Source organism: Phalacrocorax aristotelis, chromosome 16 (genome assembly GCF_949628215.1).
Source record: "Phalacrocorax aristotelis chromosome 16, bGulAri2.1, whole genome shotgun sequence".
Classification (NCBI taxonomy): Eukaryota; Metazoa; Chordata; class Aves; order Suliformes; family Phalacrocoracidae; genus Phalacrocorax; species Phalacrocorax aristotelis.
In genome coordinates this window covers 2,538,734-2,566,518 of record NC_134291.1, presented here as the reverse complement: position 1 = coordinate 2,566,518, position 27,785 = coordinate 2,538,734, and the positions used below count along the sequence as shown (strand labels likewise).

Below are 27,785 nucleotides of genomic sequence, written 5' to 3'. Positions count from 1 at the left end.
TCCATTAATGTGTGGCTGAGAATCTTATTTAAAACCGTGAATGAATAGAAAGCACAACACACTGTTACTCTTCTAGTTGCATCTAGCTATTTGTGCCAGTATCTGAACCACTTCAGCTGTAATATTGAGATCTAGATTCATACTAGAATCGAGAGATCTGTGTGCTGTGGCATCTCTTCCCGGACACTTCCACTTTCACACAAGATACCCTATTCAGATGCAGTATGCTAGGAAGTACTTGACATAAAGCCTGACCTGATGTGGTTGTCATTAAGTAGAATTTTTTTTTTAATTTTCAGAATTAAGAAGGTGAAAAACTCTGTAGTGAGTGTATGTTTCCTAGGCAGCATATTTCAGCCAAAACTGAAGTTGAGTATAAAAAATTTCCATGTGTATCACATGACCCTTAATTCCGTTATCATTGGTATAAATTGATCTAACAAAGTGAATGTATTTTTAGTGTCAGTTAGGGCAGGTGGCTTTTCAGAAGAATGCATTTTTTTCACCAATTCAAAAAAAAACCCAAAAAACATGTATGGGTAACCTAGAAAATGCACAGATGCAATTGCCTTTCTTCCCAGGACCTGGAGGAACAGCTTGATGAGGAGGAAGGAGCTCGACAGAAGTTGCAGCTTGAAAAAGTGACGGCTGAAGCTAAGATCAAGAAGATGGAGGAAGAGATCCTACTGTTGGAGGACCAAAATTCCAAATTTTTGAAGGTGAGACCAGTATGTGCCGTGGAGATTCTGCACATAAGTAGTAGTAGTACCAAGTGATAACTCTCAAAACATTTGAGGCTGCTGTGATGTATCTATAGAGTTTGTGTCTGAAGACTCCTGTGGGGTTTGAACAGGTTGAAGCTGAGCTTCTTTTAAACTGACCTTTAAAAGGGAGGTATTTGCCGTGTATTCTTTCCAATTTCACAAGTCTTCCAAATCTAAGAGCTGGAAACAGTGTTCATCATAGTTGCTGCTGCTCTTCGCAAAGGGATTTCCAGAAGTGTACAGCAAATGCTGTCCTAAAACCAGGCCTTCTGTGTGTTTAAGTTCCAAGTTGTGCTTTCTTGGAAAACAAATGTGGATGTTTCTATACTATTCCAGTTGATCCTTAATATTGACAGGTCAGTCACTTGCAATAGAATCTCTATTATGAATGCTGTATGAGACCTTTATATGGAATTTGTATATTCAGTTATTTGTGCTGCTTGGAGACTCTTCAAATTGTATTTTAGAAGTTATTCTTTCTCCCCTTTCTCCTAACTAGGAAAAGAAGCTGATGGAGGATCGAATTGCTGAATGTACTTCTCAGCTGGCTGAAGAAGAAGAAAAGGCCAAAAACTTGGCCAAGCTGAAGAACAAGCAGGAAATGATGATCACTGATTTGGAAGGTCTGTTCTTACTGTATTTACCCATTAACAGCTCGGACATCATGCTAGAAAGGAATGGATCACTTACTGCAATGTATGCAGCGTCTGCTCCAGGCTGCAAAGTGTAACCTTATATGTAGATACCTTAATAGCTGTTATTTTGGCTGCTCGGTCTCCCTCACGTGTAACTTGTTAGTTTTCCATTTTTGAGGACCCATTTCATTTATAGGCACACTCAGAAATGCATGGTGTTGCATGCATCCCTTAGTAACAAGGTAAAGCATCTGTCTCTTGGGAAGTCACTACACTTTTCTGTAATAAAACATTAGAACAATGTATTTCTGGAGGAATGTTGGTAGGCGTTCATCAGGCTTCTAGTATGTTTTTTTTAATAAGCAAATCTGAGTTGTTTTGCTTAATGGTTTGTTTATCTAAAATGGTTCCATTTCTTTGGCCATTTATTTCTGATTGTTTTGCCTCTGTTGTCACCTTTATGTAACCTTTCTTGATTTTAGGTTTGGGGTTTTTTAATTACTTATTGTTGTAAATAGCTATTGTGCAATATTAATAACCTGCCAAGTTAAAGTTGCAAAATACACGGCAAAGTTGCTCCCTGGCCTGTCTTGCTACATAGTTTACACCTGATGTGCTTATGGAAGAAAACCAAAGTTTAATCTTACGTTATGGGAAGGTATTGAACTAATAGGGACAGTAGGTGATTGATGTACCTTTTCTTTAACATTTGAATTCAGAGCCCTTAAGATGGGCATAAATAAGCTTTACTCACTGGAAGATAATGCTTGAGTAGTTTGTGCTTGAATCGGGACTGGTGTTTCTGAAGATACTTCACAGATGTGTTTGGTTATGGTACTGTTCCAAGACTGGTGACCTTAGAAATGGAAATGAAAGCTTAAGTATAAGACATGCAATTTCTTGGCTAGTAAAGCACAGTAAAATGATATTTACTCTTTTGAGATGATTCAAGAAGCCATTAAGGTGTCTCTGCTAGGGTTTGACACTGCTAGGTACTGAAATTGGGGGGGAGACAACAACCCAAACTAATTCAGTTTACCATGAGCTTTTTCAATTACAAAATTTGGCCTTATGACACTGCCCTAACTGTTACTCACCAGAAATATAATGTAAAAACAGAGATAAAAGTGCTGGGTTTTTTCCTTTTTTTTCTCTTTTTTTTTTTAATGAGGAACTGTTTAGAAAAAAAAATGTTTCTTTAGATTGGCTGGGAAATCCCAAATAGCCCTGGGTGGCTCTGAGAGATGACTCTTGGACATGGTTCCCTTTCCATACAGCAGACAATGTCCTGATTCCGCAGCAGGCTTAGGAAGGGTGTGAGAGAAATCTCTGCCCTGAGGACCCACAAAGTATTGAACAAGTCTAATAGCTTACATTTATGCTAATGCATGCATAATTGTGCTAATGCTATGCTAAGCAAAACCATCCTGTGACTTAAATGACATACCTGGTCATTAGCTAACTGTAAACAATGCAGCCGGTAACTATCCCAATCAGACAACAGGCAGATCAGCTAGCTCTTATTTTATTGCTCTGCCACTGATAACTGGATGTTTTCACAAAGAAATACCTTAGGGCAGGAGTGTCTTAGCTACACAAATGAATTACTGGAAGCTATCAGGGTTGCAAAGTCTTGCTAAATATCAATGGGGTGTGAGTTAGTGGCACAGATACTTGCAAAAATGGTTTATCCACATTTTCTTTAAGCTGTACTGTTTTCCAGTAGATCTCTTGGAGTCTAGCCTAGCCCTTCCAAAATTGTGCAAGTATCATTTTTTTCCAGTCTGTGGTTGTTCTTCATTTTTGAATCCTGATGTCTGTGATCACCTGCCCTAGTAGCTCAAACTGCTCTTCTGTTAGATCCCATTCCTTATTTTCTATCAAGGTGAGGTTATCTTTCTGTTCCCTACTTCTAACTTTTTTTTCTCCAGTCACTGATTTTGTTGACCTTCTATCTTAAATCATACAGTTCTACTTTGCTATTTCGTCTTTCCCAGCCACCCTTCCAGCTGCAGATTGGAGAAAGAATTAACACAGCATATATTAAACTTCCCGCCCTTCTTGCCACCCCATTGCCCTGCCCCTGAACCTTCTGAGGATGACAAGAGAAAAATTGCTTACAAATATAATTCTTTGCTTCTTCAGAGCGCTTAAAAAAGGAGGAGAAGACCCGTCAAGAATTAGAAAAAGCTAAAAGAAAACTTGATGGTGAAACAACAGACCTACAGGACCAAATAGCTGAGCTGCAAGCCCAGATTGAAGAGCTGAAGATCCAGCTGGCCAAGAAAGAGGAAGAACTGCAGGCTGCTCTTGCTAGGTCAGAGCATGATGGGGCTTATGACTTCAGAACTGTGGTAGAAACTTACTTTCCCAGACAGACTTTCAGCTGACTGTACACTTAGTTAAAACTGGGAATGTCAAAGCAGAAGCCAGTTCACGTTTGTACTAGAGCATCTCTAGACACCTGTGTGCTGGGTGTAGACATGGCAAAAAAGGAATTCAGTGTGTTATCAGCATTCTTGCTCTACAAAGCTCCAGAAACAATGTTTCAGCAAGGTCTGGAAGGTTTTATAGTCTTCCAAAGTTCAGCCTCAGGAGGCAAAAACCATGTAATTCTGAGAGTCTTCTTAATGGTCAAATTACTTGATGTATGTCTTACTGCATCACTGAAAGACTTGTGTGGTAGTCCCACAGACACATATTACAATATAAACAAAACACCTTTTGTATTTCTTGAGCAGTGATCCATAATTTTGTGGGAAGAGAAAATTCTACCGGTTTGGGGGCAGTGTTGAGATGTATGAAACTGAAACACTTGGATGTAAACTTGAAAGCTTGACCATTCTAATAGTGCATCTGTAGTACCTGGGGCACTGTGCCTGTTAGGATCTTGAGAATAACAGTGCAGTAGTGGTTCTCTTTCTGTGAAGTTTTAGGAGGTCTATTTTATTGTAGTTGGATTTCAAAGTTGAGTTACTATTTGTGCATGTAATCTAAATGACACTAGGCTGTTGTGATACTTAGATCGGAAGCTACCGAAATATCATTAACTGTTGTGCCTCTGTTTAACAGAGGTGATGAAGAAGCAGTTCAGAAGAACAACGCACTGAAAGTGATAAGAGAACTGCAGGCTCAAATTGCAGAGCTCCAGGAGGATCTTGAATCTGAGAAGGCATCACGCAACAAGGCGGAAAAGCAGAAAAGAGATTTAAGTGAAGAGTTGGAGGCTTTAAAAACCGAACTGGAGGATACCTTGGATACCACTGCAGCACAGCAAGAGCTGAGGTAGGTTCCTATGTCTGTGTAAGAAGGCACCATTAAAATTCGTCTTTACTTTTTAAAAGACTAAAATGTTGATTTTCAATAACGATTGATGCTTCCTCTAGGACAAAGCGAGAGCAGGAGGTGGCTGAACTGAAGAAAGCAATTGAAGAGGAAACCAAAAACCATGAAGCACAGATCCAGGAGATCAGGCAGAGGCACGCTACTGCCCTGGAAGAGCTCTCTGAACAACTTGAACAGGCCAAAAGGGTGAGAAGAAAATGAATTACAGAAATACATTTTTCTGCTTCAGGACTTTCCATAAGTAACATAGGTGTTGTGGTCCCTTCCACGGATACCTGCAGATCTAAGTTGTCCTCTATACATGCAGAACAACTGCAATTGAATCAAATATATCCTGCCGGCCTGAATACATTGCAACTATTAGACAGTCTTGGCACCTATCTGAAAAGTATTCATTAGACTTGGAAACGGTGCACTTAGAGATAAATTCATGTAGCACTTCCATGGGAATCCTGCAGCAGCCGACGTGCTTGCTTGGCGAAACGCAGCTCTCTGCATGAGCAAACTGCAGAATGTTCCCAACTAAGGCAGTTGTAATGTCGGCACTCACAAATAACAAACTGTGAGTACTGGTAGTGTAAAAGTTCTTCCAGCTGCTCTTAACTTTGTGCTTGTACTGCGACCTGCAGTGCTGGATACCTGTGGGGTATCTTGCCAATTCGCACGGCTGTATTGCGTTCTCTGGTAACCACACCAGCCCGGGCATGAGGAGGTGTACCGGGAGAGCACGGCTCCTACTGGCGTAGCTTGAGTGACTTGTTCAAAAGTAGAATTATTCCAACACCACCAAAAAAAAAAAAAAAAAAAAGTATCTTTATTTTGTGAAATTATAATTCTGGTCATTCACAACTGTGTGGACAGTTCATGTGCTGCAGTAATATTTTTACGTAGGGAATACTTCACAAGCTTCCTTAGTTCAAAATACTAAGTGAGAAACATAGTAGTTAAAGCTGCTGGAAATTATAGTTTACTCACCTGAAGATCTTACACGTCTTCTGCTCCTTACTCACTAAATATTCTCAATAAGAGCATGAAAAGGTGGAAAAATACCCTGCAATCTTAAAGGTCCTGTGTTAAGGTGATGTCAGTTCTGGTGATATAGTAAGAATGGCACTTAAACATCCCTTTTGCCGATTATTACTTTTTTAAAAAGGTTTTTGACAAGTGTCGGTTCAGTGGTGAAAAACGCTTTGTTATGCGCTTCCAGGCTGCTACGCCTACTAAAATCAGGGCAGCTTTAGTTGATATCTTTCCTTTTATTTCTGTGAGATGAGCCATGCTGATCTGTTAATGGGCACATTCCTTCCTACTTGCAGTGCTACTCAAACAGTCATTTTACAGCACTGACGTCCCAGATCTGGCTGAATTCATAGAAGTATCTTCTGCTCCTCAGTTACCTGTGACATCTGAGAACGGAATAACTTGCATTCACTTAGCCTTTGGCTAACGTACACAGAATGTTACTTGGCAGCATTTTGAACACTGCCTACTTATAATTTGCTGAGCACTTGTTTCATCTTTGAACGTGTAAAACTGATCTGCTGGACTGAATATTTTTAGCAGAAAACTCTATTGATATGTAACAAAGCGTTCAATTTATTTCCTTTTGTTTTTTCCTAGTTCAAAGCAAATCTTGAAAAAAACAAGCAAGGCCTAGAGTCCGACAACAAGGAGTTAGCCTGTGAAGTGAAGGTACTGCAGCAGGTCAAGGCAGAGTCTGAACATAAGAGGAAGAAGCTTGATGCTCAGGTACAGGAGCTGACCGCTAAGGTCACAGAAGGAGAAAGACTGAGGGTGGAACTGGCGGAGAAAGCAAACAAGCTGCAGGTAAGGCTCCATGGAAGTCCTAAACTGATGGAAAATATATAAGAAAAGGAAGGCCATAACCGTACGCAGAAATGGCTAGGAGAATGACTTCCACAGATGCAGCTAGGGGTGCAGGACCTGGGTCTGTAGTTGAGGTGGGAGGTTGATCTCAGTCATACGCTTACGTACTTGAAGGGCCTTAAAGTGGTGGTGTGCTTCAGGTGGAGATAGCTGGGCAGCCACGACGCTAATCCTGAACTTCTTGGGCTGTGTGAGAATTATAGTGGCCTCTAAGTACATGGCTTCCTGTCCTGGAGACCAAAGCCTGCAGGAGGCTCTGCTGACAGCTGGCCTACAGGTTTTTGGCTTGGGTATGGAATTGAGTAGATTGAGCTTGAGCTTATTTGTAGGTGTGAGCAAAAGTGTACTGATTGATGATGGCCACAGGCTTGCTTTCGTGCTCCAGAGATGGGAGCTTGGCAGATAGGGACTGCAAGTAAAGGCCGGTTCTTCTGGCAAATGGAGAAAATGAACAAAATGCAGTCAGGGGTGACTTCTGAACCACCGCAACGAGTACTTTAGGTAAATCAAGCTGAAGTGCTTCAAGAAGGGAACGGCCCAGTCCTTTTCAGGGGAAGCTTTTGGGCACTCTCACCGTATATACAAGCAGCATAGTCTAAAATAGCAAGAGTTGGCACCTGGCAGTAACGTTTTCTCTTGCAGTGATCCTTTAAACCCAGCTGCCACCCTGACAATCCCTGAACTAATGGTCCTGTAAAACATAGGGTCCTCTAATTAAAAGTAGCATTTAAGTATGAATGCAGATATTGGAATGACGTGCTCTGCTAAATAGCACGCCTGACTCTCGTTATGTTATACCCTGAAGTTCAAGATGGATGTTCAACTTCAAGTTCCTAACTAAACTTCAGTATTTTCAGCTTGTTGTATCTCTGTGCTGGGATCTGTTGTTGTCTTACCACACCTGGAATTTGTTGAGGTTTTGTGTTCTGCAGCTCCAGCTCCCAGCGGGACGTCGGCTTTGCTGTGAGTCAGCTGCATGCTGTTACCTTTAGACTGCTTGCTTTGCAGAACGAGTTGGATAATGTCTCAAGTCTCCTGGAGGAAGCAGAGAAGAAAGGCATTAAGTTTGCCAAGGATGCGGCAAGTTTGGAATCTCAGCTTCAGGATACACAGGTGTGTGTGCAGTGAAGCTTGAACTTTGCACTGAAGCCTTGTTCCTCATTGACATGCTATCTGCATAACAAAATACATTGTAATTCATGGTTTGGAAAGTCCCTTGGGTAGAAGCTGTATTTCCTATTGCACTCTGGTGAAATGTGATGTATAATGACTGCTCAGCTATATGCGAGGCCAATTTTTTTCATTATCTAAGATTCACTACTTCATAGGTTGTAGCCTTTTGGTTTCTCTCTTATTTCATAGTCTCCATGGGAGATAAGTATTGAGTCAAAACAACCCCTTTCCAAGTGTAATGTTAATATAAATAAGATCCTTGGGGTATACGAAAGGCATGAGGGACAATACCCTGTCTTTTACTGACAGCTTAAGTTCTTAGAAGTACCAGTGTTTGAGTTAAATAATGCAGCAGTATGCGCTTATTCATCACTTAAATATACTCTTTTTTTTTTTTTTACCCTGTATAACAATGCTAATGGTGACTACTTGAATAATGTTAACCACAATTGGAGAGGTCTGTGAGGGGCAGGATGGGGAGGGCGATGGTGGCTACACCTTTTATTAGTTTCCATTATGACAGAAGTTTGTACTGCCAAATTACAGCTACCTTTAAACTGACCTTTATATTTAAGCAATGCAGCAAAACTTGGGAGCGTGCTGCCATTGCAGGATTTGCTGCTGTATATTCAGTTTAAAATAGGGACTCTATATGCTTGTCTGAAAGAAGAAAAATTTTGCTTCTGTGCTTGTCCCTTTAAAGATGGGAAGGTATCATTCATTAACTCCTAGAACAGAGGGTGGCAGGGATGCCCTGATCAGAAGTATGCTTTATAAAGGTTTGAGTGTGCCCAAAATGAATGAGCAGTGCCTTTCTGAGAATCCAAATTACAGATGTCTTCATAAGCATGTCCTTGTACAAAAATTCTGTGAGAAAAATAATCAAACCTGAAACTCCAGTCGGTAATGGAGGGTGGTGGCCCAAGGCCACAGTTAACGCACTACGAACCAAACTGAACTCTGGCTATGCCCGTTTGTGTAACAGGAGCTGCTTCAGGAAGAAACCCGCCAGAAACTCAACCTGAGCAGTAGGATTAGGCAGCTGGAAGAGGAGAAGAACAACCTGCAAGAGCAGCAGGAAGAGGAAGAGGAGGCCAGAAAGAACTTGGAGAAACAGATGCTCGCCTTGCAGTCACAGGTAAGCTGTTGTAAATGGCAGGACTTCTGTAAGGCCTCCGCATTCCGGGTGAGATGAATTGGTGTCCCAAACCTCTTGGAAAAATGTCGTGTAGCTTGCACGCGGGCTAGACTCCATTTTTGGAATAAAATTTCCGGTGGTCTTTCTCCACAGCAGTAATGACTAGCAAACTAACTGCAATGAGCAGGGCTTTCCCCTGCTTGGTATCCTGCTAGCTCACAATTTTTGTGTTACTTTAGCTAGCCACAACATCTATTTCTCGTTTTGTATTTTGGACCTGTTGCCTGCCTTTCCTTCTCGTGATTTCTTAAGAAACATTATTTTCTTTTATTAAATTTCAGTTGGCTGATGCTAAGAAAAAAGTAGATGATGACTTGGGAACCATTGAAGGCTTGGAGGAAAATAAGAAGAAATTACTGAAGGACATGGAGTCCTTAAGCCAACGCCTAGAGGAGAAGGCAATGGCTTATGACAAACTGGAAAAGACAAAGAATCGCCTGCAGCAAGAGCTGGATGACTTGATGGTAGATCTAGATCATCAGCGCCAGATTGTTTCAAACTTGGAGAAAAAGCAGAAGAAGTTTGATCAGGTAGTCTAGCTGTTGTGATCTTGCTGCTTCCTATGGTTTTTAAATGGCCTGTTGTTCATATTGTTACTGCATAAATGAGCCTTGTATAAAGAAGGGTCTGACTAGAGGAGTGTGGTTATGGATAAATCTTTTGTGAGCAGCTTGGCCTTTGAGTAACTTGTCACTTATAATTTTGGTGAGCTAAATGCCAGCTTTGAGTCTTGTTAGATCAAGTGATAAGCTCTCTCTATATAATAAGGAAATTCTATTGGAAAAAAAGCTTAAGAGTATTATTGTAATCCCTCAAGGTAGACTAAAGGATGTGAAGACTGAAAGATGAAAATAATGTAAAACTTCTTAAGCCTGATTAGTAGCTTGCTTTCCTCATCTCATCCCAGAGTAGCTGTAGCTGGTTTTTTACTAGCACTTTGATCAAGACTGAGACTAGACAGCTTCTGAAGGCCAATTAAACTTAGAGCATTAACCGCTTCATTGACTAAAACACCTGAGGCAGGAAGGACCTGATTCTAGAACTTATGAGATGGATTAATTATTTCTTATGTTCAGATGCTGGCAGAAGAGAAGAACATTTCTGCCAGATATGCAGAGGAAAGAGATCGTGCTGAAGCAGAAGCAAGGGAGAAGGAAACCAAAGCACTGTCTCTGGCTCGGGCTTTGGAAGAAGCCCTGGAAGCTAAGGAAGAATTTGAGAGACAAAACAAACAGTTGCGTGCAGATATGGAAGACTTAATGAGCTCTAAAGATGATGTGGGCAAAAATGTAAGTACATTTCTACACCCTGTCATGTTATATACTGCATGGGGAATAACACAGGGAAACTCCCTGGCTGGAGAAGTGTATTTGACACAAGAACTTTCTGAAGCTGACTTATAACCTGAAACTATGGAGGAGTTAATGCTCAGAAAAGGGAGGTGGTCTTTGTTAGCATCAGGCCTCTTCACAAAAGATGTGAAGACGTGCAGAAGTTGCTGGCCGGCCAGATGACTCATTGCACCTGTGCTAGATTTAAGAGCCTGTCTCACTACTAATTTTGCACGGCTCATCTGTCCAATCATCTGCACAGGTGTTCGCCGGGTTCTCTAACACAAACTCAGAGATGATGCTCTGCCTGTTCTGATTCATCGTGCAATTCAGAGCAGCACAGCATGTACCGAGTTCATATAATGTCTCTATTTTGCCATTAATAACGGCTGATGTTGAGGTACCTGAAGGAGAAGGTCTGATCAATGTTTGTGGCTTAGGTCCATGAACTGGAGAAGTCAAAGAGAACTTTAGAGCAACAGGTTGAAGAAATGAGGACTCAGCTTGAGGAACTGGAAGATGAACTGCAGGCCACAGAAGATGCTAAGCTTCGTTTGGAGGTGAACATGCAAGCTATGAAAGCCCAGTTTGAGAGAGATCTGCAAGCCAGAGATGAACAGAATGAAGAGAAAAAGAGGATGCTGGTTAAACAAGTATGTCTATTTTACTATACTTCATAGGGGGAAGGGTGTGAGGATGTTTTGCCAAAGCTCTGTGGCTTTGGTGATAACTTGCTACCAGAAAAATAAAACTCTGCCTAAAGATCCCATCCTATCCAAATCCCAAATGCTGATTTTTACAAACAATAGAATAGGTCTTGTTGAGGGCAGGTCACTGTCAACTGTTAGTGTTAGCCTGCTACTGACAGTCATAGAATTGTTAAGGTTGGAAAAGACCTCTAGGATCATCAAGTCCCACCTCCAACCCAACACCCCCAGGCCTCCTAAACTGTGCCATGTCTACATGTTGTTTGATCACCCCCAGGGATGGTGACTCCCCCACCTCTCTGGGCAGCCTGTGCCAGGGCCTGACCGCTCTGGCAGGGAAGACATTTTCCCTAATACCCAACCTAAACCTCCCCTGACGCAGCTTGAGGCCGTTCCCTCTCGCCCTGTCACTGGTGACTTGGGAGCAGAGACCGACCCCCCCCTCACTCCAGCCCCTCTCAGGCAGCTGCAGAGAGCGAGAAGGGCTCCCCTCAGCCCCCCCTTCTCCAGGCTAAACCCCCCCAGCCCCCTCAGCCGCCCCCCAGCACACTTGTGCTCCAGACCCTGCCCCAGCCCCGCTGCCCTTCTCCGGACACGCTCCAGCCCCTCAAGGCCCTTCTTGTCCCGAGGGGCCCAAACCTGAGCCCAGCATTCAAGGTGGGGCCTCCCCAGGGCCGAGCACAGGGGCCCCATCCCTGCCCGGCTCCTGCTGGCCACACCAGCGCTGACACAAGCCCGGGGGCTGGTGGCCTCCTTGGCCACCTGGGCACTGCTGGCTCATGCCCAGCCGGCTGTCAGCCAGCACCCCCAGGGCCTTCTCCGCCGGGCACTTCCCAGCCCCTCTGCCCCAGGCCTGGGGTGCTGCCTGGGGTTGGTGTGACCCAAGGGCAGGACCCAGCAAGTCCTCCAAAAACACTCAGTGTGCGAGCAGAGGTTTGGCTATTGCTGCATGGGTGTATTTCAAGGACAGGGGTATGTTATTTGGACTTGCAAGCCCATCCAATTTGATGTACAGGAATAAATCCATGGATGCAGAGATAGGAAACTGTTCACTTTGTTACAGTCTTCCAGTGTAAGTGAAAATCATGGCAGATTCCAGATTTGCCAGACTCAAGAATTCTAGTAACACAAAGCAGATCAGAAGAGACTCAAGAAATGCCTTTAAAATCTCATGCTTGTAAGAGAAGATGGTTCTAAATTGACATTAAGCTTTAAGGAAAAAACACCCCAAATTTTAAGATTTATTGTAAGAAAACAAATGTAAAATCACTGAGAATCACCGATATAGAGATCTCTTACAAACAAACATGGCCTGGAGGCTTTTGAAGTTCGCTGCAGTGCAGAATTGCTGTTGCCTTGCACTGGACAAGAGCTCTTGACCTAGCATGAGGAGGGAGGAGGGCTCCGAAACAAAACATAGTCACTCCTGTTGGTAACGTGTGGCATTTCTGGCTCGGTTTTATTTTTGTGTAAGTTTGGCTTAGTTCGCGTTGGCTTGCCCCTCAGATACCTTTCTGTTTTGAAAAAAAGCTGTGGTGTATAAATGCCATTAGCACAGCTGCTCCAAAGGGAATGATTTCACTTTTTCCTTGAGAAAATGAGGTGATTCGACGACTTATTTTCCTCTTAGTGGTTCAATCAGAATTAGTGACATCTGCCCTAGAGTGATACCTCAGTGTGGATAGATGTGCCGGGCAAGCAGCTGTTCACCAAGTAGCTGAACAGATGAAATGGAAATGCTTCAGATGCTGAGTTATTGTCTTTGCTTTCCTTTTCGTCAGTTCAGAGATCTCTGCTTCCAATTTGTGCATTTGTTTTTGCCATCTGCAGCGTCTTCCCACGTGGCTTGAGTTCTGTAGTCTCTTCCAACTGAGTAACGGTAATTCTGCTCTGCAAAGGCCTTTTGGAGTCACCGACCCTTTTGTTAGCATTTCGTGTTTGCGCCGTTCCTGGAACGGAGCCTGTTGAACGCCTTGGTTTCACAGGTGCGAGAGCTGGAGGCAGAACTGGAAGATGAGCGCAAACAGAGGGCTCTTGCTGTGGCAGCCAAGAAGAAAATGGAGATGGATCTGAAAGATCTGGAAGGTCAGATAGAAGCTGCAAACAAGGCTCGGGACGAAGCAATCAAACAGCTCCGTAAGCTCCAGGTAGGCACAGCTAATCAACCCAGCTGCTCTCTCTGCCGGTGACAGTCGGCCAGGGGTGTTCCTTTTCATTAAATGCGTTTGTAGCTTGAAGGCAAGAGGAGTGTCAGACTGGACTATGCTGAAACATGTCGCAGAGGCTTGAACTTATCACCTGCTCAAAACCCCTCTCATCCTTTTGTTGGTAAGGAGTTAAGATTGTCCCCCACGCAATTCTATTCAGTGGACACCTTTTTCTTTATTTCAACACTTTGCATAAGGATTTACTGAGTATTGCTCTCCAGGCTGCATTTTTTAAATTTACGGTTGTTTGTATCTTTGAATTCAGATTTCTCAGCTCTTGCTGACTGTTGCTTCCTCAAGTTGTTGAACTTTTTAAGGCGTTTTCAGCCAAAATCGCTCCAGAGAAAAAGGAGGAGTGAATTTCAGTTGCTTTTAAAAAGCTCCAAGATTCCCATTCTTTTTAGTTTGGCAAGAAAAAAATCCAGTCCTTGTGTCAAGGATTTTTTCCCCATTCCCAGAAAAATATTCAACATTTGGTACAGTTCAGTTTTGCCAAAAATTTTCAGTGCTGCGGCCCAAAGCTGCAGGAGTACGAGGCCGTGGCAAGACCACGTAAAGCATATGGCAAATTAAATTGCTTTTCTGCCCTGTCCGCTTTATTCTTTGACAATCCTGCTTCAAATCCTCCTTCAGCTGAGCGAGGGCAGTTCTGGAACTGAGCCCTGGATGAAGAGGGGGCGTAGGTTAACACAAAGAGCGCTGGTACGTAGCAGTACCCCGCCTCTCTAGCCCAAGAGGAGACAGCGAGAGAGTTCGTACCTGATCTCTGTGCGCTTCCATACAAGCACCTGAAATAAGTGGTCTCACGACTGGTGGCATTTGAAGGGTGCAGGTACGATTTAAGTGCAGTTTCTCCAACTTCCTTACTCTTGCAGCGTCTCGAGTCAAGCTTGTGCAGGTTAAGATCTTGGTGTGTGTTACCAGTGTTTAAGGGAAGCACAAGTACGTGCTTCTGGGTGTGCAGGACGGTGCGTTGTGTTACTTCTGTGCTGAGAATAGTTCCTTACCTTGCATACTTGGAATACGTTTGGGGGTTTTTCATCTATTTAGGTAAACTTTTTACCAGTCATTCCAAGACCTTTACCTCTCCATAAGTTTCACGACAAATGTAATTGAGCGGCTCTTTATTAGAGTTTTTTCGTGCAAGGAATGTACCAGATAAACGAGGTGAAGTCTTACAATATTTCTGACAAGGAACTGAGTCATGGAAAGATGAGAAAATGAAGTTTAACTATGAAAACAAGAACTGAAAATGCATTTAAGTGGAATGAACCCACTTTGGGAGGAAGGCCTTACCTCTTAAGGGCCAAAATGCTTCATACTATATAAATACTAATAAATCCTGTGACTGTCCTAACGCAGCATGGCTTTTTCTCTCCCCTGCTTCCCAACTGCAGGCTCAGATGAAAGACTACCAGCGGGAACTGGAAGAAGCCCGTGCATCCAGAGATGAGATCTTTGCGCAGTCCAAGGAGAGTGAAAAGAAGCTCAAAGGTCTCGAAGCAGAAATACTCCAGCTCCAAGAGGTGAGGTTGAAATCCAAGAGATTTTTTTCTCGCTAGAGTAAGGTGAAGATCAGAGAGTTTAAAAAAAAAAACAACAAAAAGTAAGTAAAAAGCAACCAAGTGAGTTGAACAGAGGAATGGGAGCCCTGAGGTCTTTCTCTTCCCCCCTGCCCCAGGTCACCAGTGACTTCTTACGGCTTTGTAGGAATCGTTCTAGTAGTCTGGACTTCACTTCCCTGCCTGGGTAGCAGGAAAGCTTTACTGCTGCTTAAACAGATTCAAGGCCTCACTCTAAAATTGGCAAGGTGGTTCGAGAGTCTCTGAGAGACGCCGTGCAGTGTCCGTACTAAAATTGATTATTGGAAATGTATAAAAACCTGACCGTCTCTCCAGGACCTCGGTGGACCAGTTAAGTCTGTGGAGGTTTATCACTCGGCCCTCTGAGGTCCTCATCCCTTGCTCTTACAGGCGTGTGTTCCCTCCTTGTTGGGAATTGATGTAAGAGCTCTAAGTCTTGCTACGTCTCACTCATCTCCCGTTATCTCCTTGGTCTGCCGCAAGTTCAGACATCAGCAGAATTGCCTTGTGTGAGAGACTGCCTCTTTCTTGTCCTGAGTTAGCTGCGGACCGAAGTTGGAAGCAATCGCTCAGGTTTCACTACGCTTGGTTATCTGTAAAGGCTCAAACCGACGACTTACTAGAGCTTCTCCATGTCATTCTTCTGTGGACTTCACACTTGTCAGCCTTGCACTTGCAGTGCATTTAATTGTCCTTCTTAGCCAAAGCCTGGGTGCTTCTACCACTTAATACAGCTCTGTAACATGAGATTCAGAGCTGTCTGTACTATTGTGCTAAAGATTGTTTTCTATACTTTGCTTGTGTCCGTGCTATATACTCTGTAAGAACCTAAACAATTTGCAAACTTAGTGCCTGCTTTACCTGAGTGTGTTCATTACAGCATGTGACCGAATGGGTTTCTCCTGCTCTTGAGGGCTTGAATGTTACTGATCTTCACAGATGATTCTTTTTTTCCGTGACTTTGAGCAAGGAGCACTTCAGGGACAGGGAGAAGTAAATCCGTCGTAGTCATATAGCAGTTAAGGGGGCAGATACCAAGATGATACGTACCGCTAGCTCCTACAGCTCTTGCTTCTGCTCGTCTGTCCAGAGGCCTCAGGGATGTCACACTTCACCGCATCTCCTGGAAGTTATTAGAAGGCTAAATTGTTTGCAGAAGTTCTGGGATTCCTAATGCCCTACTGAATCTTCCCCTAAACCTTTGCAGGAGTTTGCTGCGTCTGAAAGAGCCCGTCGACACGCTGAGCAAGAAAGGGATGAGTTGGCTGATGAGATTGCAAACAGCGCTTCAGGAAAGTGAGTCATCAGATGTATTAATTGTGCATCTGAAGAACTTCAGGCACCAGCAGCTCTAGTTCTCCGTAGTCTGCTCGCGAATTCTGTATAGACCTGTCTTCATGACAAAAATTCCTTGTGTTATGAAGAGAACTGCTGGTACAGTAGCTTCTCGTGACAATTTGCTATGCCTAAAGTAACAGAAGCAAACTAGCCGGTTGCTTTGTATCGGATCTGAACATGTCTTGACCCAAATACTTCCTTTCTAGGTCAGCGCTGCTGGATGAGAAGCGCCGGCTGGAAGCTCGTATTGCACAGTTGGAGGAAGAGCTTGAGGAAGAACAGAGCAACATGGAGCTTCTCAACGAGCGGTTCCGAAAGACCACGCTGCAGGTGAATCTGGTGTTGGCAGCGCTGTTGGGGCAACTTGTGTTTCGGTGTGCTCAGTAGAGGCTCTGAATAGCACCGAATGATCTTCTATTCTTCTCCTCTGAAAGGTTGACACACTTAACTCTGAGCTAGCTGGGGAGCGGAGTGCTGCCCAGAAGAGTGAAAATGCACGGCAGCAGCTGGAAAGGCAGAACAAAGAGCTGAAAGCCAAGCTGCAGGAACTGGAGGGATCTGTGAAGTCTAAGTTCAAGGCAACAATTTCTACTCTAGAAGCCAAGATTGTGCAGCTAGAAGAACAGCTTGAGCAGGAAGCCAAGTAAGGGAAAAATCTGTTTGCCTGTGTTAGCCATGTCAGGCGAATGTCTGAGATCTCCGTTTCTCGGTAGGGCTGAGGTGTGAGCTGGCAGCGCAGGCATTAGGGTTGATTGTCTGGAAACCTACTGTGGGAGGGACGCACTTGAACAGGACAGCTGTAAAGTGACTGGGGTGGAAAGTTTCAGAATCTATTTGCTCCGCAGCTGAAACTGCTGAATTAACTGTTGAAGTTAACCAGGTGAATATGTTGACTCTTGGTCCCAGGAATCCACAAGGGGCTGCAAGAAGTTTCTTGAGACAAGGCGAAACATCCCCTTGAGTCACCTGGTCTCTTTTGTTAGAGGAAGCACGCTGAACTGCTTAGGCGCGACAGCTTTAGTTAGTTGCGATGAATTCTGTGTTCTGCAGAAGTCTGCTTTGTCCAGTGAGCACTTCCCATCTCAGTCCTCCATATATATATATATATATTATTCTTTTTAAGCTAGTTTCTCCCAGAAAGAGGAGCTGTCTTATGGCCGTCTCCAATCCTTTGGTGCTCTTGGCTCTGTGGGAGGACTGTGTTACTGGTTAGCAATAACTCTAAAGCTGCTCTGTTGAATCTCATGGCGAAGCAGCACAGCCCCACCCCCTCTCTGTAGCACCCGTGCCATATTCGTGTTGCCCCAGTGCTAAAGCTGCATCCCAGCCAGCCTCCAGCATATTAAAACCAAGTCCTGTTGATGGTGGCAGGCACGTTAAGAGGGCTCAAGTATTGCACAATGAGATAAGAGCCTTTTGGCAAGGACAGACCACGCGTTCCCAGCCTTCAAGTACTGGGACAAATTATGGCTTTCAATTATTCCAGGGAAAGAGCCGCTGCTAACAAACTGGTGCGTCGTACCGAGAAGAAATTGAAAGAAGTCTTCATGCAGGTGGAGGACGAGCGTCGACACGCAGACCAGTACAAGGAGCAGGTAGGTGGAGGGGCTTAGGTTTTGAGGCCTGTTTCTCAGAAAAGGCAAATAAAACCCTACTTTGAGTAAAAAGGGCTTCTTAAGAAGCATTTGAGTGAAAACATTTGAGGGAACCCCTGTCTTGATCATAAAACCACTAGCGCAGCTCCCAGCGGCTGAAGCCTCCCTGTGGTAGCTCCGGTGGGACGGCCCGTTACATACCCTGGCGTCCCAGAGCCAGGCGCTCTGCAGCGTTTCCCCGCCGGAGCCTGCCGGGCGGCTGACGGCCCCCCTCGGGCTGGGGTGGTCAGGGAGGGCAGGGCGTCAGCTAACCTCTCCGAGCTCCCCAACGGTGGGGTTGGTGCTGCCAAGTTTGATTCTAATGACCCGGTTTTGTACTTTAGATGGAAAAGGCAAATGCCAGAATGAAGCAGCTCAAACGCCAGCTGGAGGAGGCTGAAGAGGAAGCCACGCGTGCAAATGCTTCCCGGCGTAAACTTCAGCGTGAGCTGGACGATGCCACGGAGGCGAACGAGGGCCTGAGCCGGGAGGTCAGCACCCTGAAAAACAGGCTAAGGTGAGTGAGTGGTGCCGGTCGCAGCGGGCAGGGGTTGGGTGCCCGCAGCCCGTCTCCGTAACGCGTCCTTGTGGAGCGTCCGGCTGTGGCGCTGCAGAAGCAGAGCTGCTGACGCAAGGGGATGGGTCAAACTGGAGCCCGCTGGGAGCTGCCGACCCAGCCTGCTGGTGGTAACAGCAGCTGCCAGGGCACAGTTGGGTTCCCGACAGCTCTCGAGCCTGAGCAACTCACAGCTTTCCTCGGCTGCTTCCCTGGGGTTGCCAGTTCAATCCAGCGCAGGTAAATGCGACAGAGGAGGCAGCTCAGTCGTGCTTTTCTGCTGGCTGGTGCTGATCCCTTCCTGATCCGCTCTGGTGGGAGTTTCAGTGCTGGGAGCAGGTCTTTGAGATCAAGGTCTGTGTCGAGCACAGATGGGAGTCGGCAACGGTGAGGCTGGTGCAGAGCAAGAACCACCTCGACGGGGAGAGCAGCTGAGCTGGGGGGCTTGTCGGGATGAATAGTGGGGGCGCGCAGCACGTAACAACCGAGCAGTCAGTATTTTAAGAGAACCCCCCTGGTTAGCGCTTGGTGCTTGTACGGAGACAATTTTTCCGGTTACTCGGGTCTTGCCAGACTAAGGCGATGGTGTGAACCAAGCAGGGGTGCCAGAGCACCAGAAGGTGTTTGGGCACAGCGTGGGGCCCCCTGGTCAGAGAGGGTTTCAGAATGCCGTGTGGGCAGCCGGAGCCGCGCTGCCCCGGCGCAGCAGGGAGGCCTTTCGGGGGGCAGCTGCCGGCGCCGGGGCTCGGCCGTGAGCGAGACGTGCCCTGTCGGCCATCGCTGCCTGCTTGTTGCCCGCAGGAGGGGTGGCCCCATCACCTTCTCCTCGAGCCGGTCCGGGAGGCGCCAGCTGCACATCGAAGGGGCTTCTCTGGAGCTCTCGGACGACGACGCGGAGAGCAAAGGCAGCGACGTGAACGAGGCGCAGCCGGCGCCGGCCGAGTAGAGCCCTGCCACACCATTTGCATGCAGAGACCTTTTACACGACAGTGGGCAGAAGGAGGAGGACTTTCCTGACCACCGAACTGCCTTGTGGCCGTAAATCTGCCTTACGAAGCGTCGGCATGCTACAAGGTTACTTATCGTAGGTCAACTATGTCTTAAGGCTCTCCAGCCTCACCATACTGTACCCTGCTTCAGATATAGGTACAACTGCTTTTTTTTATATATAGTAAACAAAATGGGATCGTCTCTGTTCAGTGCATCTATTTTCCAGATACTCATTGTAAAGCCATTTTATAAAAGCATCATGTGAAGGATGAAACTTTTTTTATCGCTACAGAAACTTCATTCCCAGAGGGTGGGTGGTTGGGACAGACCCGTTGTCACGACTATGCATGCTTTGTTGTACAGACAACATCCTTCCCTTTCTTCTGTGCTCGGGCGGCCCCCGGCTGCGCTGAGGCTGTTGGATCATTGAAGACCAAACCGCACCCGTATCTATCTTTCTTTTTCTCCTAATCGTGATCGGCACGCAAGCGGCGAGCGAACTGTGAAAAGGCCTCGGGAGGTGTTAGGGGGAGATGTAGGGATGAGCGAGTAGTGTCCATTTTTAACCTGCGCTATCATTTTTGAAGTGTTCTCAGCACCTGCTTCAGCAGTTAGTGTCCCTGCAGTACAGGCAAACTGAAATAGCGTCACCGTTCTCATCTGTACAGTACTTCTGTGTTTGTAGAGACCTGCTATTACCGCGCCTGACAGATCTGTATATATATTAAGGCTAGACTAGTGTGAACACCAGTGGAAAATAAACATGCAACACAGGCAAAATTAATTTATTAATTTATGGCTGAGTTAGTTGGTCTTCAGGACGCGGAGCCGAGCGGCGGCGCCGTGAGAGGAGGCTCCCGTGGCCCCGGAGGGCGCCCGCGCCGCGCGGGGGCTCGCCTGGAGCCGGGGCGCAGGGGTTGGGCGATGGATGTTGCCTGCCTACGAGTTGACATGCCAGTGGATGTGAATCCTGTTTCTTTTTTGTTGTTGTTGTTGGTTTTTTTTTTTTTATTTTGAACAGTATTACAGTGAGTAGTTAGCGTTCTTTTTGTTTAAATAGCTGAAAAACTGACATTACAGAAAGTGCCTTAGACACTACAGTACTAAGACAATGTTACATATATAATTTGCCTATATAACAATGATTTTAATGTATTAATTTTGACTGTGCTTCATATCACGTACCTCTCTAGTCCAAGTGGTATTATTGATATTAGTGACAATGAATCAGTGTTAACTAGGAAACTTCCTCTGCCACATGCTCAAACCATGGATTTCCTTTTTTTGGTTAAAAGCTTTAACATCTGTCGCGAAGGTTTTGTTGTGTGTGTTTGGATATTTTTAATCAAACTGGCTGTTGACCACCAGGCATCTGACTGCAAATATCTTGTTTTCTTGTATACCCATATTTCTAGACAATGATTTTTGTAAGACAATAAATTTATTCATTATAGATGCGGCCGCCTGCTCTGTTTACTTACAGGAAGAGCCATCGCCTGAGGCTGGCGTAGACCTTAATAAACGAGACTATGACTGGAAGCTGCCTTTTCCCTTCTTACTCTTTTGTTTGCTTGGGTTTTTTTTCCTCTTATTTTGACCTAAATACACTGTAAAGGGCTGAGCCTTTGCCCTGTAGCGGCACCGCATCAGCGAGCGCAGAGGGAGCTCTGAACCTTCACGCTGACCCTCGGAACCGGCCCCGGCACAGCCCCCTGCTGCCTTTGACAGGGTCGGGTCAGCTTTCCTGAGCTGTGGCAGCAGGTGTGGGGGCAGAGCTCGGCCCAGGCTCAGGGAGAGCTGCAGGTACCGGTGCCCTGGGGCTGGTCCCTGCTTGGCGCTGCATCTGCACAGAGGCCAGGGCTGGCGTCCATCCAGCCTGGGAGCAAGGGAGAGGGATGAGGGTGAAGTGGGATGGGGGCAGAGAGCATGGGGGCTGCTGGGGGAGTGGGAAGGGCCCCCTGCTTCCAGCTGCCAGAGCTCAGGGAGCCTCAGCACTGAGGTGCTGCTGGGGTCCCCCACCGCTCCCAGCTCCTGCAGCCCCGCTCAGTCGCAGGCTCCTTTTGCTGGAGCAGCACCTCCTGCAGCGCTGCGGCTGCTCCTGGTGCTGGGGTCATCCCCGCCCCTGGCCTGGCTCACACGCCTCAGGGCAGGTGCCGACAGCCCAGGCTCTGAGGAGGAACAGTTTACTGTTCCCTGGGGGCTTTTAACAGGCAGAAGGAGGGTTGGCTGCGAGGGGGGTGACCCTGCGCCCTGCTGCACCCCCAGGGGGAGCTGGTCGGGGTGGGATGGGGTGCGCAGCCTCCCCTGTGCGGGCAGGGATGGGGCGTGGGTAGGGGCCGGAGCAGGGCTGGGGTGCTGCTGGCTCTGCCCAGGGATGGGATGGGATGGGGCCTAGAGCACAGCCCTGCTGGGAGCTGGAGCTTTGCCCCCCCCCCCGCCCAGGGTCAGCCTTGGCGGTGCCCCAGCTGGAGCTGAGCCCCACGGCCGCACCAACCCAAACACCGCGGTGCCGGTGGGGGGCTGAGCTGGGGCAGGGACAGGCCCTGGGGACCCCCAGCCCCGCTGGTCTGCAGAGGGACCAACTTTCAGCTACTGCAAGGAGGCGAAAAGCACCCGAGGCTGCAGCCAGAGAGAGGCCTTTGACACTTCCCCAGATCGAATCTTGACACCCAGGCTTCAGCCCCCGCCGGGGCTGTCAGGGCCAGGCCCAGGCGCTACAGCCCAGGAAAGGTGTTCGCTCAGCCCGTTCCAGCAGCAGCCGCTGCCCCTGTGCACAAACTGAGGGGAGCAGGAGCTGCTCGGCTGCAGCCTCAGCTAAAAACACTGCACAACACACGAGAGCCTCTGCCACCATTTCTGCAAAATCCACTGATTCCACATTAAAAGAACTTTATTTTTGGAAGATTAGTCTCAGTTTGGTTTGTTTTTTTTTAAACCACATCATGAGCTGTGGCACCACGGTGGTATGGTACACTCTCCTATTGAAACATGCCATATAGATTTTTGAATAAATAAAGCTACAAAGCCCAAGTTATGTACAAAGATCTTAGCCAAAAGATAGTATGTTTACAAACCTATGTACAATAAAACAAATGTAAACAGTCAAATGCAGCAGAGGATGCACGGGACAGGAGGACCACGCAAACCCTAACGGCAGGGGAGGGGAAGGGGGGGTCCCACCTCCCTCCTGCTGGGGCCAAGGGTTTTTCTCAGCACTTGCAAATAAACCAACCTGGAGCTGCATGAGCCAACGGACCGCGCTGGGGCCGACCGGGAGGGAAGAGTTCTAACAGCACAGCTCAAACCCCGGCTGGGTTCGCAGGTTCATTTTTTAAAAAAAATCCACCGACTCCGAGGCACATAGACAGAGAAACCGCACAAAGACGTTGCTTGAAAGACCCACAAGGTACACGGTCGCCCAAAACTCTCACAGAAGCCCGTAGGTGACGCTGTAAAATCCAGTCATATATTACACCGATGGGAACATGGGTGTGATGGTGACAGGGTCCCGGGGGGGCGTTTCATGGACAATGGGCCCCGCTGGATTAGTGGCTTCCTAACACTCTCGCAGAGTCCCTGCTGTGGAGGTGCACAAGGTGTGGCTGACGCAGGCGGGGCACGAGGGCGCGGAAGCCGCCGCGCACGGGGACCCGCAGCGGCAGTGCCGAGGGAGCGCGCCGCGGCCCCGCTCAGCCCCGCCAGCTCACACTGAGGCACGCGATGGCGCGACCGACGCGTGCCGGGGCCGTGATGGTCACCCCCCACGCTGCCACGCAGCCTCTCCGTCCCTCCGCCGGCCCTGACACACGCGGCTGCCTCCACGCTCCTCCGCCCCGCCCGCTCCAGCACGGGGCAGGAGGCGGACGCGCTCCTGCCCGGCCGTAACCTGTTCGGCTGCAGAAACTCAGTCACGTACCTGGACCTGATTCCCAGGCGCGAATGTCCGAAGGGCCATCGCAGCCTCACCCCGGGCCCCTTTCGGGAGCCCAGAGCCGTACTGGGAGGATGGGAGCTGCGGCTCCCCAGCGGTGGGATGCTGAAGCAGGCAGCAAGAGGGGGAGCTTTTAAGAGGAGCAGCCAAGGTTTGTGTCACGCCAAACCTAAGCTAGAGAAAGCGAGGGGCCAGGGGCGGCCTGGCCAAGGTTTGGTGAGCAAGACTCCTGCATCCCCTGAACCAGTGCACTGCGTGTCTCAGCTTGTGGGGCCCAGTCAGAGAACATCCGCTATAGCAACAGGAGAAAATAAACTGTATTAACATGACATGAAGGGCCGTGAGCACAGGGTCTCCTCTGGCAGCACGGTGTGGGTCGTGTTCCAGCGGGGCGCGAATGGGGAGGAATTGGGAGCAGTTCTTCTCTTGGTGGACTGAGAAAAGCATCTGCAAGTCCGAACACGACCTCCCGCGGGCTCATACGCTCAGGGGGAGCATGCCGGGCGCTGAGGATGGTCGGGACGCTCCCAGTCCGGGGGGACCTTGATCAAAGCCGTTTACTGCCCTGAGAAGCAACAAGAGACAGGCTGTTATGCGATGAGCAGCCCCAGGAGAAGGCACCACTCACCTCTCCCAACCACCAGCAGCTGGACCATGGCCTCCCTCTCCTCCCTCCTCGCTGCATCCCCACCCTGACTATACAGTAGCTGCTCGGTGGGTGCCAGGGACACGTGGAGGTGGGTGCTCAACCCACTGCCCAGAGCAGGCTCGTGCTGGCCGAGGTGGCCAGCCTGGGAGGACTGGGGGCTCCTGGGCCCGCGTGAGCGGGTGGGCGCAGCCGGAGGCGCCGGGCGCAGCAGCGCTGCGGGCTCCGTCCCCGCAATCAGCTCTCCTCCACTCGTAACCGCTGCCCGTTTGCCGACACGGGCGAGCAGCGCGCAGCCCCCAGGGCAGCGTCACACTGGCTACGCCACCTCTGCCCAGTAACGGGGCCGGACACATGTGCAATGGCACAGCACACAGTAAAGCGCAGCAGAGCGGCCTCTGCACTCTCCCCGTGCATAGCAGGGACGCTGGGTGCCTCCACACCGCCAGGGTCCACGGGTTCCCCCCTTCCCCAGGATGCTGGGAGAGGTGAAGGCGTGGAAAACTCAGCTTCCTGGTGGGCTGGGAGAGGAGCACGTGGGTCTGACAGCTTTTCCAGCTCTACTCTGTTACAGTTATGACAGAGCCGCTGTAATTAGGCTCAAGACCCAGCGTCTGCCCAGGCTCACCATCTGCTGCTCACCACCACCGCAGCCCTGACAGCCAGAAGCGATTACATCCCTGTATGAGGACAGCACCTCCACCCCCGCGTTGCCCCAGACCAGCAGCCTGCCCCCATGGCCGGGTCTGTAATGCTGAAGGTGGGGGGAGAAGCCCCGCACCCCTGCGAGGCAGGACGGGTCCCCGCCTCGATGTCGGCCTGCTCCCAAGCGGTGCCTCTGCAGCACCTCGCCAGCTCTGCCCGAACCACCCGCACCCCCGGAGGAGCCACTCGGATCTGTCCGGGCAGAGCTACGCTTGCGAGAAGGGGCACTTCAGGAGACGGCCGGCCTTTGCTGCTTATATCAGTGAGCTGCAGTGAGTAAATGCAAGAAGAAAACGAAGTGTGAGGGCTCTACCGATGAGGAAAAAGCCAACGCGGGAGCTGGTGCCTCTCAGGTGCTGGGCTGCACCCGGTGCAGTGCTTGGAGGAGCATGTCCCGCGCTCTGCCGTCACTGCCCACGGGAGCATCGTGCCAGCACCTCGCACAGGGGGCTCCCAGCAGCATCCCCAGGACGGAGCGGTGCGGTTTCCACACTCCCTTTGTGCAGTGCGCTGCTGACCTTGCGCCTCCTGCATCAGGGATGCAAAAACCCTGCCAGCAAACCCAGGAGGCTGCTGCCGTTGCACTGGGCAGTTACAAAATCCTTCCAGAAGAGCCGATGAAGAGCTAAAATCTCAACAGTTGCCCGCAAGGAGAGGCTCCCACGGTGACGCAGCTCACTGCCGCAGGGAGCCGGGCTGCTTCCTTCCCCCATCCTGCTGTTAAACATCCACACTGGCACAGCCGGGGTCAGAGCAGGGGGGAACCACCTCTCCCACCTCCCCCCCGTTATCTGGAAACTTCAGCTCCCATCTGAGTGTTGCTTCGATACATTTCGAAAGGCAAGTGCCTCCCTGGCTGCACACAATAAAAAGCTGCTGGAAGAGGCTTAGGGGCAGATGTATTTCACTATTTGCATTTGGATGAAGGGGCACGAAGCCAACCTGATCCTGAGTGACTCTGCGAATCAGTTATCAGCCAGAAAGCACCTCTGCCAAGTAGGGCAGGGGGAAAAAAACCAAAGCAACAACAACCAGAACAAAAAAAAGACCAAACAGGATTAAAATGTGGCCATTTGCTCCCTTCTGAAAGGGTTAGAGAAAAGTGACATTTGCCATCAGCAGCCTGGAAGTGCCCCGCGTTTGATGAGTCACGTTAAAGCCAAGCTCTACGGGTTTGCCCCGTTTCCTGCACCCAGTTCAGCGCCGCTCCTTGTGACGGACAGACACCGTGGGACGGTGCCAGCTCCTGCCACAAGCAGGACGCGGCCCAGCCGCCGCTGCGGCTCGGCTGAACAAGCCCCGCGCTCCGCCAGCGCCGCACGGTGGGACAGGCCGCCCGGGGAGGACGACTGATCCCTTTCAAGCCCACAGCAAGCGCCGTCGCTCCCCGCACGGCCTGTCCTTGCAAGCCAGCGATCCCCGCAGCACTGCACGGGGCTGGGCGGGGGGGCCACGTCCCCGCAGCGCCCAAACCTTGGCACGCTCTGCGCCGAGCCAGCTGCGCTCCCGCCACCAGGCACCCCCACGCCGCCGGCCTCCCTGACAGGACTTGCCCGAGCCAAAACCCAACGCGTGGCGTGAGCGCACGACGCCACACCAGAGACAGGCCAAGCAGTAGGAACTTCTCAAATATTGCTACTGCTGGGGCGCCGGCTGCTCCCAGACAGGGTTTCCAGCACCCGAGCTCTGCCGGTGGGGAGAACGCCTCCCTGCAGGCAGCTCCATCCGACACAGCTTCTCCTTCTAAATAAGAGACACATCTCTAACCCTCCTCAGCTCCTGCTCAGAGGCATGTTTCGCAGCCTGGGTGCCCTCTTCCCTCTCCCCAGAGGCATACGAACAAGGCCAGAACCACGAAGCCATCAAATGCTCAGCACAGATGCCACACGGACAGAACTCTGCCTAAATCACCTGCATCACAAATCATCCAGTGATGCCTGAAACAAGAAGGGAGACCAAGCCCCGCCACAGAGCCAGGGCGGCAAGAGGATGAGTGCTGTAAGCGTCGTCACAAGCGTTAACCAGCACGAGATGTGGAGTGTTCACAGCGCTACAACGCACAGGGGAGATGTGAGAAGTCTTTCTGCTGAAGACAGACAAGACAGAAACCCCGTTTATAAGCCTTCTGAGGTCTCCCCGTTGTTTGCAAATTAAAGAAAGAGAGCAGGAAGGCAGCGCAGAGTGCTTGCTTGTGGCAGCTTCTCCCAGGATCAGCTCCTGGAGTCAGTTACCTGCATCGTTCATCGCATCCTGCCGGCCCAGACTTGTCCTTGGTGCAGAAATAAAGATAAAGCAGCGGCTGGGATTTGCTGAAAGCCAGTTCAGTAAGTGGGGCACAGGAAAAGGCTTCAAATAGTAGCAGCAGCTAGGGGGGTACTAAAATCTGGCATTATAGCTGAGCTTATGGAGGTCTTACCCAGCCATGGATTTCTGTTGGTAACATGAAAATGCACAAAAAAGGGAAAGAAATCAGCATTACTGCAGTTAGAGAGAGAGTTAAAGGAAAATAAACTACTTTAAACAGAGCAACCGTAAAAAAATAACAAATAAATGTGCTGGATGACTCCTGCATAACCTCCCAGAAGCGAGCTGGGAAGAGAAGTCCTTGTGCTCGGTCTCCAAGGTCTCAGGCAGTGCCGGGAGGAGCTCACACATCGCTACGGCCACTCTGCCCAGGCCTGGCACCCGTGCAGGGCTGCTGCACGGGTCCGACGCTGCCCAAGGGCCTGCAAACCTGCTTGCAGTGATTAATCCCAGCCAGATCACTTGCCTCCTCCTTCTGCCTCATTTCCCCAGCCCTCAGACCCGACCTGCTCTGCAGGGCCTGCGCCATGCCCCTGCTCTGGGCTTCCTGAGAAGCTGAGCCGCGGGGTGCTTCACAGGGAGCCAAAAGCACCGGTCCCTGCTGGAAACGACCCCTGCCATGGTTTCTGATGGATGTTTCGGTCCGCCTGTCCCTACAGTGGCGTGGACTTTGTGCCTGTCTCCAACCGCTCTTTCTGCCCTGCGATTGCTAGATTTTTTTTTTCTTCATTAATCTATCTCAAGCTGTAGTTTGTACTTGGCACCGTATCTCCAAGACTCCCTCAACTCTAAGTATCCAACAAAACCTCAGCAGAAGATTCTCCTGTAGCTGAACAGCCGAGCCCGAGGAG

General features: G+C 48.9%; 2 protein-coding genes across 7 annotated transcripts in view; one reads left to right on the top strand and one right to left on the bottom strand.

Annotated features, from left to right (window-relative positions):
• The window catches only part of MYH10 (myosin heavy chain 10), a 108,025-nt gene extending 87,224 nt beyond the window's left edge, over positions 1-20,801 (top strand). For both annotated transcript variants that reach the window (XM_075111409.1, XM_075111410.1), the window contains exons 23-41: positions 582-719; positions 1,264-1,387; positions 3,545-3,716; positions 4,472-4,684; positions 4,786-4,930; positions 6,365-6,571; positions 7,640-7,744; positions 8,790-8,942; positions 9,284-9,532; positions 10,079-10,291; positions 10,774-10,986; positions 13,026-13,187; positions 14,645-14,773; positions 16,038-16,126; positions 16,375-16,498; positions 16,603-16,811; positions 17,655-17,763; positions 18,147-18,319; positions 19,160-20,801. In XM_075111409.1, coding sequence (XP_074967510.1) covers positions 582-719; positions 1,264-1,387; positions 3,545-3,716; positions 4,472-4,684; positions 4,786-4,930; positions 6,365-6,571; positions 7,640-7,744; positions 8,790-8,942; positions 9,284-9,532; positions 10,079-10,291; positions 10,774-10,986; positions 13,026-13,187; positions 14,645-14,773; positions 16,038-16,126; positions 16,375-16,498; positions 16,603-16,811; positions 17,655-17,763; positions 18,147-18,319; positions 19,160-19,304 — 3,072 coding nt within the window. In that variant the 3' untranslated portion in view covers positions 19,305-20,801. The remainder of the gene's footprint in view (positions 1-581; positions 720-1,263; positions 1,388-3,544; positions 3,717-4,471; positions 4,685-4,785; positions 4,931-6,364; positions 6,572-7,639; positions 7,745-8,789; positions 8,943-9,283; positions 9,533-10,078; positions 10,292-10,773; positions 10,987-13,025; positions 13,188-14,644; positions 14,774-16,037; positions 16,127-16,374; positions 16,499-16,602; positions 16,812-17,654; positions 17,764-18,146; positions 18,320-19,159) is intronic.
• Positions 20,802-23,578: 2,777 nt separating this feature from the next.
• The window catches only part of NDEL1 (nudE neurodevelopment protein 1 like 1), a 28,517-nt gene continuing 24,310 nt past the window's right edge, over positions 23,579-27,785 (bottom strand). For 4 of the 5 annotated variants that reach the window (XM_075111406.1, XM_075111404.1, XM_075111407.1 and 1 more), the window contains one exon: positions 23,579-23,844. In XM_075111406.1, coding sequence (XP_074967507.1) covers positions 23,837-23,844 — 8 coding nt within the window. In that variant the 3' untranslated portion in view covers positions 23,579-23,836. Of the gene's footprint in view, positions 23,867-27,785 lie in introns of all 5 variants that reach the window. The other variant, XM_075111408.1, reaches the window with a different exon arrangement.